Genomic DNA, 10366 nt, shown 5'->3' on the forward strand with positions numbered 1-10366 from the left:
GCGCTTGAATGGAAATCGGGAGCTCCTTTTGCGGAAAACGGTGATTAACTTTGTGCTTCCTTCTCGCTGCCTGGAAAATTAATTTACGGCGACCCAGGCTCGATACAATCAAAACATCTTTTCTTATCAGAATGCGTAGGGAAGGAAAGCACACCGCTCCCCACCAGTCATTGACGGAGAGCATTCCTCCAGCAGGACGGGAGCGCAGGAAGGACCCGAGAGAGTAATGCTGCCTCCACGCAGAAATGATTTAAAAGCTTTAAATAAACGTTACGCGTAATATACACAACTTATTGTCCATCATAAAAAGTAATGGATAAGGAAAGACCAATTGCCAGCGCTATAAATCAGATTCTGCGTTAGGCTAATGCTACCCCTGCTGACCTTGGCTCTCGTAAGGCTTCACATCATCGCAGCTCTGATGGATGATGCACGTTCGCAAATCAATCGCTCCGTCAGATCTAACCCATCTCTGAAGCTGCCACGGGTGTCTCTGACGCGCTCGCACCAGGGCTTTGTTTCCCTCTCGCTCCAGCCTGTTGTGGGTCTGGTTCTTTCCGTTCTGCGTCCCCACGTTGTCGGTGGCAGCGCGGACTGAGCGGCGTGGTACCCAGAGACCTGGGTTGCGGTGTGCAGTGGGGTCCACCTCTCCTTTCAGAACAGCGTTAACTTTCTTCTTCTGGTCCCGTTTGTGCGCTCCAGGCCAATACCCGTTCCTCTACAGCCCCCCTGTAGTAACAAGAAGTTACTGAAGGTTCTAGCGTAAATCCTGTGTGGTTTAGATCACGTTCGTTTTGGGGGCGATGCTCTTTCCTGGACAAGCGTGTCTCGTGTTATAGCCAGAGGTGTATGTCTGCACAGTAGCTTCTCTGTGCCAAGCAACAGAAGCTGTTCAGACCCCGACAGCAAAGTGCTGGAGATAATATTCAGGCAAGGGAAGATGTAGTTATTTATTACCACTCAGATCCTTTTTATAACTTGGATATTTTATAATGGGTTCTTAAATTCATAGTAGGAAGTTATTTGATACTCAAAGCTATAGAAGCGCCTTGATAAATCTTTGCTTAATTAGAAGCAAAATTCTTTTATTGCTGGTCTTGGGTTTGTGCCACATACGTTCTTAGCAGAGGATTATTGCAAACCGATATGTGATAAAAGCACAGAAGTCTGTCTCCTGTAAGAGTGTATCTGTAAAACACCGTATCCATTGGTACCCAGTGTTTTTCTCCATGGGCCAGGTCACCTGAGAATAAACGATATTACAAAATGCAGTGATCATTATCCCAGCCATGTTGAGTGTGCACCTGGGGCTTGTCTGACCGACACAGGACCTCGGTTGCCACAAGACAGCAAGTCGTGAGTGAAGGCAACTCAAAGCTTTCACTTTTCTCTGGCCAGAGGAAGCCCAGAATAAACAGCAAAGCCCTCTGAGGGCAAGTCTAAGTAGAGCTTAGGGATTAACTGTAAAGTCCCTTGTCCTCTGAAGCGCATCCTTTAGCATTGGCAAAGCAAACTAATGGTCTCCACGCTTTTTCCCCTGTTTTGACTTTCTTTTTCTTTTCTGTTAGCATTTTCTCCCAACTATTCTGGGTATGTGGTACACCAATACCAAAGCTAAATCTCTTATCTCATGCAGAGAGGACTTCAGCTAGGTTTTTGTTTTACAGGCATGAATGCCTTAGCGTAGCTGTCTGGTTTAGCAGTTAACTGCGACTTTCCCATTCCGCTTGGAGTGTTTTGCACTTCAACTTACAAAGGCAGATCGTTTCATTAAGGACTAACTTGTCCAACCCAATTTCAAAGCTTCTGTTCTGGGGGAACTTCGTAATCTAATGCTATTTTTTTGCAAAAAAGGAGACTTCCCTGAAGCAGGGAGGCAATGCCTACTGAGGGACAAAGTAGGCCAGTAGCCTTTAGCAAAGACAAAAAAAGATTCTTTGCAACCTGTGCTGTCATTATAGAAGTGAGAAAAAAATCTACTGGGAGCTATACATTGCTCTCAAGAGGAAGCACAGAGCCCAGGTGGACTTTGAGCTGTGGAAATCCAGCTCAGGGTAACAGGATGAAGCTCTGCTGAGTCACAGAAGTTTTTTTCGGAAGTCACTTGAACAGATCCTAGTGAGGGATGTGGGTTTCAGGATATCCAGGATAATATGTTGAAAATATTTGGAGCCTGGGAGCTTCCTACCAGTCCTCCTTGGGGGGGAGAAACACTGGAGCTGGGGAGTTTTTGATGGAAACTTGTTAACTAAGTTATGCCCAGGATTAAGAAGATGAGCTTAAGTGATTTGTTTATTTTTATCTGGCTGTGTATGCTTCCTGAGTACAGCCTTCATTCTGGCACCAGTGGCAGTTAGCAGTACTGTTGTGTGCAGAGGTAATTTAGGGCTTTACCTAGCTCAGAAGCAAATTGGAAACTTAGGTATTTTCCAACCTGATCTTTAAAAATTGGAGTTTTGCGTCTCCAGACCCCTTTGAGCTTTCTGCCTCAGGCTTGCCACCAAGCAAAAGAATTAGATATAGCTGCAGTTTCAGGATCTGATTTGCAAAAGTTGCAATCTGTGCGAGATGTAGTTCTAGCACAACAGACGGGCAGGTAGCCATAGGATATCCTGTGTGTGGATTGAGAACCACCTCCCCTGCTGGTAAAATTCATAGTAATTCCTTGGGAGCAATGCTGCCGTTTCCGAGCCTCACGTCATCGTTCTCTGGCTGTACCTAGTTTCTTGTGTAGATGAGCATTTTTGATCCTGTTCCTATTCAGGTAGTCACCCTTTAAATATGTCGGTTAGGTATTTCGTGCTTATTTCTCCTACTCTGAGCTGCACTATCTTCATAAAAGCTCTGCTATTACTGCACCACCTTCTGAATAGAATACATTACTATCTCCTTGCTCAGCACTATTATTTGTAAATGGTTTGACAATAAATGCACGTGAGTGCTCATTGACTGAAGGCAGTGAATATCTAATCTAGACTTCCTTTTCCAGGTATTACCCATGCCTGCTGCCGGTTGTTTCAGAGCCCTGTGAGAATGCTGTGCTACACAGGTACCCTCTGTGCTTGTCAGCCAGCCCGTGCAGTACCCTGGAAGTCTTAGATTTAGTTCCTTTGTAGTTTCCTTGTCTCGTGTAGGAGGACAAGTAATCGCTGCAGGCTCCTGGTTAGCAATCCCCGTAAGCCGTGAGTTCTGAGAAGTCCTCACCCTCTGCTAATACCCGCTCTACACGTAGTCTAGAAAACAGCCAGAGCCTTAGGTATTTCCCTCTTCTCCGAATGTGACATTTCTCTCAAATGTGTGGGTCATTCCTACCCTTGCATCTGGCTGTGATAACGTCTCAGAGGAACAAGCTGCTATTGTCTAACTCTTTTGTGTATTCAGAGCTGTGGAATTGGGGTGGTCTGATAGAGGCAGTGTAACTGCTTTGGATCTGGACTAGTTGATAAAATGTTTCCTTGGTTCAGCCAAAATGAACTGGAGAGCCATGTAAGGCTATAGGAAGTAGTTTCTTGCATGCAGGAACCGACCCGAATGGAGCTGTGATGGCATGAGTATTGAAACTGGTAAGTGCTTTGGAACCTGGTATCTCCTTTGCTCTCGTTCTTTTGGCAAATAACATATGAAGGAATTCATCTAAGCAGTAATGCAGGCAGAGGTAAGTTTGTGATGACAGCAGACCTCATCTTTCCTGAATGATGACTGTAGTCCAGGAGTTTTTTTTTAAATTAAGGAACAGGTTCTCCGTTCACAGTGAACAGGTGAGTGTTCTTTATTTTTTCCATGCATTGACTTGGAAGGTATCAGAGACCGCAAAACATTCAGGGTAGCAATACTGAAATGCAGCCGCTGCTGGAGCGAGGATCTGGAAATCAGCCAGCGTACGTCATCCTGCTGCAAAACAGGGATATCTTACATTTCATAAGTTATGAAAGTGTTTGCTAGTATTGAGTGAAAACTTGCCCATCTTGTATTTTCCGCAAGTTAGTTAGTTTCATGATCTCTGCCTGAGTAGTGCTACATTTCAGTTGTAGAGTATGGTAGAGTGGCTTGGGGCATTGAGGATGGAAGCTACTAGTGAAATGAATATTAAATACACATCTTGGGCAGATCTTCCATCTGTTTTACAGTCTTCTGAAAAATCTATATGCTCTATATGACAAAGGCCATGATGTACTTAGGAAGTAGGAAGGTCAGAGCTGATCCTGCCAGGTAGGGTGAAATGAGCAGCCTCTCTTAGGGGGACAGATGTCTTTACAATAAGCACAGATTTCTTTACTAGAGACTGGACATTCCTATGTCTCTCCTTCTCTTCTAGGTTTAACTGGAGTGAGCTGATCCCTCTGCGGTTATGGGGGAGGACCCTAGGCTTGCAGACAGAAAACTCACAGTTCCTCCTGGAAGGCATGCCTTTTCGCATATTTGGAGGTTCAATGCACTATTTCCGAGTCCCCAGGGAATACTGGGAAGATCGCATGCTTAAGATGAAAGCATGTGGCTTAAACACCCTCACAACGTAAGTATCCTCACTTCCTAGGCTCTGTCATATGTACCTTGCAGCCTCTCCCCTCTTCCACAGTAGTTGGTGGGACTTTGTAATTAATTCCAGTGGGCCATAACAATGTCTTTCTGTACTTGTTATTACGAGAACAGACACAGAAAGGAGTAGTGGGGACTCAGGTTTTCTTTAACCATCACACACTGCAGTATCCTCGAATACCGACTGGAACAGATGTCTATCAGATGTACTGGGAAAGTGCCTTCTTAATGCTGATGAGGAAAGGTCAGGCTCTGAAACGGCCATCCAGCACAGCTGTGATTTAGAAATTGTTCTGGTTTGGAGAACGGAAGATATACCTAGAGAGACACCACATTTGATCATCTTGAGAAACTCAGATATTGCAGAGTACAGGAAAAGAGTGCAATAAAGTAAGAACTTGTGAGAAAAGTGAAAGAAAGGCACAAATAACATGTAAATAGACACTTGTAATGTGTACATGCAGTAACATCTGGATCTGTTACTGACTAACAAAGGGAGTGCTTCACAAATGCAGTGCCCTTTCCAGCCCTTCACCTCCACTGCCCTAACTCTGCATTTCAGGTACGTGCCGTGGAACCTTCATGAACAAGAAAGAGGGAAGTTTGACTTCAGTCGAAATCTGGATCTAGAGTATGTGGTACAGACAACTCTATTATTAAATACTCCTGTTTTGAGGGGAGGGTGTGCATGTCGGTTCTGGATGAAGATGTCATTTCCAGTTTCTGAAGCAAAGCCTGTACGTCGATCAGGCAATGGAGACTCTCATTCCTTCTCCTGCTTTCTGGAGTCCTGGGAACTTACAGGTTTCATACCAATCCAGTAGAGTTGCTTCATCAAGCAATTATATTCTGGTTCTGGTACCTAAATTTCATGGTGATTGGTGTATTAGGAGTGCATGGAGTAGGGATCCTTCAGTCAGACAATAATTATGCTCTCTGGATCTCTAGGGCCTTCCTTTCACTGGCAGCAGAAAACGGACTGTGGGTGATTCTGCGTCCTGGACCTTATATCTGCTCTGAATGGGACCTTGGTGGTCTGCCCAGGTAAGTGTGTAAATAGTTCAGTTGAGGCAAGCATTTGGGACTGTGGAAAAAACCCAAAACATACAGCTGAGCCTCCTTCAAAGATTTAGAATGGCTGGCTGTTAGATGGGAATATTTATTTCCTGTGTCCCCAAAGTAGGTGAAGACCCATTATGTTATTGAGCTCTCCTAAGCAGTACAGATAGTAAGCCTGGAACCAGAATCTTTTTTGAGCAGTTATTCTTTAAAATAATAATTGTGTTATGGCATAATGGTTACAGTAAGAAAGCAGAATAGGGGAAACCCATCTTCTATTGCTGTTGCAACTTGACTGTCTGTATAATATGAATAGTAGTATTTGCAGATCCATTTTAAAAGTCCTACTAGAACATATGTACTATATGGCTGGCAGTAATAACGACCCATAACTTTTCCAGCCTCCTAGTGTATTTTCTCCTAAAGCGCACAGCTTGTTGGTAAGAGGCTTTGAGAGCCAAGTTGAATACGTCAGCGTTGAGACTTGCCTGGTTACTAGATCCCAATGGAACCAGTGCCAGGTTACATACCACTTGTTTTCCTTACCTTCACAGAGCATAAACCTCAGTGGAGACACTTGATAGAATTTGGGGATTATTTCTTTTAATCTTTTCATTTTTCAGAATGCCATGCCTTTGGCATCAGAGACTTCAGGTGCAGAACTGCAAAGGTGTGTCAGGGACTTACTCATGAGAGCATGGCTACTTGTGAGCAGAGGCAGTAGCTAGTTCTACATTAGATTATGAGAAGTGCATATATTGTCAGTTGTTGCCACATCACCCATGTATTTTTTTATCAGACAGATAAAAGATTCTGAGAAAGAGCAAAGTATTATTCTCATTTTACAGATAAAGAGGCGATGATTTTGTAAGCCCACCAAGCTGCATATAGCAAACAGAAGTTGAGTCTTTCAGACTTCTGGAAGCACTATTAGTTAATGCCTTCTTTTGCAGAGACAAGGAATGCGCAAGCTCACTCTGCTTAAATTGTTATAGCAGTACATTGTTCTGCTGTTAAACAAATCGCCCTTTTCTGTGTTAACCCCAAACCGGTGAACTAAGTTTTGTAAATTAGCAGTAGAAACCATGGGAACAATTACCAGAAGCTTGTTTTGAGCAATGATTGGGGTTTTATGAGGGAGCACTTGGTTGTTGAGTGCCTTGGGGATGCAGGGAATTCCAGAATAACCTTTAGAGTGGTAAGGTTAGCCCTTGAAATCTTATTGGGAAAGTTAATGAAATGAGCTTAGGCCCAAAATACAAAACAAAAAGAAGGGGAACAGCTTTGCAGTTGCAGTCTGGACTCAATTAAAAGCGCGAGTGGTAGATAGCCTCACATGGTGTCATTCACTGACTCATGATGTTGTCAATACCTGCACTGCAGGCTTAGCCAAGTGACACAGAAAGATCAACGATTCCTGCCCAAATGCGAATTGATGTCAGTGGGTGGTGTTACCTCTGGCAGCCTTGACTGGACAGGAGACTAATAGATTCTGTTTGCTGCTTTTCTCATAGTTGGCTACTGCAAGACCCAGAGATGCAACTGAGGACAACGTACAAGGGCTTCACAGAAGCTGTGGATGCTTATTTTGATCATCTAATGCCTATTGTAGTCCCTCTTCAGGCAAGTACAATCCATTACCCTCTCTGTCCACAAGCGGGGACTGTCTGCACAGATAAGTGTGAGCTGTGTGTAATGACAGCAGGTTGAAGCAATAACAAATCTACCAGCTTCGCTTTAGGAACCAGTATGGACTGTAGATCTAGCCGTTTGGTTATGCATAGACTTTGGGAGGATGAGAGGGTGGAACTGAGTCTGTCTGAGACTTGTGCATCTTTCCTGCAAGCCAGTGCCACTGTGATTTCGGTCCCTCTGATTAGAAATCACAGTGAACAACTTCTCCCTTTTGTTCCCAACAGTACAAGAAAGGAGGCCCCATCATTGCAGTGCAAGTGGAGAATGAATATGGTTCCTATGCCAAAGACCCAAACTACATGACCTATGTTAAAATGGTAATGTTGGCACATTTACTTGTTTCTGTGGTGAATCTCTCTCATAAACCACCTTCCTTATAGTAGTTTCTTTCTTCTGAATAACTTTTGAGCATGGCTTCACAAACCCTTGAAAGCGTCAGTACATAATACAGCTGCATTTCCCTTGATGTTTCTTCCTGGAGTGGAAGAGATGGCATATGACCCTCTCAGTACTGATAAGCCTGTGTTCTTATGTCTTCCAGAGAAGAGGGTGATAGGGAAATGGGGGAGTATCTGTAATACATAGCTGGCCTTGAGGAAGCAGTCTCCTGCTGGTCCTGTTTTGCCTCTCTTAGATGACATGAGAGAAAGGTTTCTCTTTGTCTCTGTTGACTTTCCTGGGAGGAAGGTTTATGTGAACAAGCCACCAGCACACTCCTAAACTTGTGTAATCTGGAGCTCAGCATCAGGCAGGTTAATTTGCCTAATGCCTCCCTTACCCTTGTTAAACGGAGACTAGACTATGCCCTGGCTCTTGCCTCTGAACTGAATGATAAAGAGTTGGCCAGTGCCCAAGGAGGCCAGGTTATCCTGGTGGATCTCACATGAGTCTGACCTGCTCATGTGCCCTCAGTACAATTGCAAGGTAGACAGTTAACAAGATCTGCAGTGTCTTACAAGTTCCGTTGTTTAATTTCTTCTCACTGAATGCTTAAAAGTGTTGCTGCACATGAAGGAGGTTACTCATCCAGTGGTGTGTATGTGCTGTAAATTCTATGTTCCCTGCTTTTCTGCTACAGCATTATCAAATCCTTCTGAAACCCTTTGGGTACCCCAGCATTGCCCTGAGCACCCTGAGGTTAGCTCTGGCTCAGGTTGTCTATTGCTCAAGGTACACAGAGGCTCTTCAACCAAATAAATCGCATGGCAGGAGTCCTAATCTGCTTAGAGTCGTGCCTGCTTCTGCACTAACTCCATCTCGTGGAGTGATTTAACATTGCTTAGAATGTTAAATACGAAGTGTACATATGAATAAGTTAAAGAGTTAATTGCCAATCTGAACTGATAATGTAAAATTGTCTGTTATATCTACAGTTTCCCTCCCTATGTCCCACAAGTGGCAAGCATATAAGCAAATGGCTTTCAGAGCCCTTAACGAATGGGGCATAGAGACTCTGTTATGTCTGAACAGCGTGCTGACTCGGTGCTTGCTTTTCCATATCTCAGTGATGAAAGAGCTTGTGATGTTTCACAGACTTGTCAGAACAGATAATGTTTCCTTGCCAGGCCTGTGGGTGTATTTTTGCAGTGCTGTTTCGTCATGTTCTGGTATTGTGTGCAACTTACATCTGAGGAATTATATTAGAGTGGTTAAAGACGAAAATGTGGGAAAGCAGGATTTGCAGGGCTTCCTTTTTGGTTGGTGTGAGGTGGAGCTCCTAGTCTTTGTTCTGGTTTGGGCCTGAGCTTTGAATGTGGCAAGTTGATTAATTCACATCTGCATCTAGCATATATGACAATATTGCAATCTTCCTGGAATTAATATATCCATTAAAAAAAACCCACAACCCACACAAAACCTGAAATCCCTGTCCTTATCTCACTCTTTTGGGTGCAATGCCTTTGCCTTCCAAAATGTCTAGGCTGTGAAAGGGTGTATTGATGCCACTCTCCCCACACAGTACATGAGCTGGGATTAGCTGAGCACACACCTGTGTCTGCCTCAGACGCTGTTTCTATTCCTGGTTTCTCTGCTGCACCCTGAAATACTGTAATGCATTTCAATGTGTGGCAGCTCTCTGCCGTTTCTCCATTTTGCACTTATATTCAAAAGGAGGGGAAGAAACATTGTATTAATGCAGTGCTCAAAGAGTTATCTTATTAAAATTTGTTAGAAATTCCGGTTCCCTCAGTAGCTGAATTTTGTCCGATATCAGCATCCGTTCAGGTATCGATTTAGTGATGATAGGTTAATAAACTAACCAGGTTGTCTTAACTCTGAATTGGGTTTGTCTTTAAACTCCGTGTTGTAATGCTTCTCTAATGTAGACTGTGTGTGATGCTCAAGTCTACTCTGTGTGCACAGGGTGTGTAGGCATGTGCAATATGCAAAGGTTTCTTTAAACACACAGGAGACATTAACTAGTTGGTGCCTGTGACACGCATAACTCCTGTGTGAGCTGATGTGTCTTTATTACCATTTTACAGTTAGTAATTTAGAGTTAAGAGACTGAAGGCTTGTTTTCAAAGCTCCTTGAAGCTGAAGGAGTGACTTCCAATGCAGGTACAGTGAAAAGAGGGGTTAATTTGCAACTAGGATTTCCTAACCTCTCCTTCAAACATCAGCCACAATTCTGTAAACAAACATCTGTAAGAGAAAAATCCTAATGGGAGGAACCTTGTGTGTGCATATGCATTTTAAAAACCTTAGAGTGCTATTTCTTACAGTGCTGTGATATTGAAGAACCAGAAAATTCATTGAGACGTGACTATTCAAGAACATAGGTACCTGAGCTGTCCTGTGATGGCATTCGCTGGCAAACCAGCTATTTTCTCCTTTCAGCTTCCATTGTTAGTCAGGAAGGATGGGCTGCTTTTCTTTTTCTTCTTCTACCTGAAGCCCTCTTTTGATGGAAAGCAGTGAAGCTATTTGTTAAACTGATCTCAGAAGAAGATAAAATCCTGAAGTTTGATGCATCAGTGAGAAACCGATCCAGCTTTCTAAAACAAAATAAGATTTTTCAGTTGTCTTTAAGCTGGAAAAAATAGGCAGGGAAGCTTCAGCAGGCATGGGAGAT

The 10366-nt window shown here is 43.5% G+C and overlaps 1 protein-coding gene across 1 annotated transcript in view; it reads left to right on the forward strand.

Annotated features, from left to right (window-relative positions):
- Positions 1–2989: 2989 nt before the first annotated feature.
- The window catches only part of GLB1L2 (galactosidase, beta 1-like 2), a gene marked incomplete at its 5' end in the record, with an annotated part of 22593 nt that continues 15216 nt past the window's right edge, over positions 2990–10366 (forward strand). Inside the window, 6 exons of the mRNA XM_009577401.1 lie at positions 2990–3049; positions 4316–4513; positions 5099–5167; positions 5485–5580; positions 7110–7218; positions 7515–7607. Of these exons, the coding sequence (XP_009575696.1) occupies positions 2990–3049; positions 4316–4513; positions 5099–5167; positions 5485–5580; positions 7110–7218; positions 7515–7607 (625 nt within the window). The remainder of the gene's footprint in view (positions 3050–4315; positions 4514–5098; positions 5168–5484; positions 5581–7109; positions 7219–7514; positions 7608–10366) is intronic.

Source organism: Fulmarus glacialis, unplaced genomic scaffold, assembly GCF_000690835.1.
Source record: "Fulmarus glacialis isolate BGI_N327 unplaced genomic scaffold, ASM69083v1 scaffold2750, whole genome shotgun sequence".
Lineage (NCBI taxonomy): Eukaryota > Metazoa > Chordata > Aves > Procellariiformes > Procellariidae > Fulmarus > Fulmarus glacialis.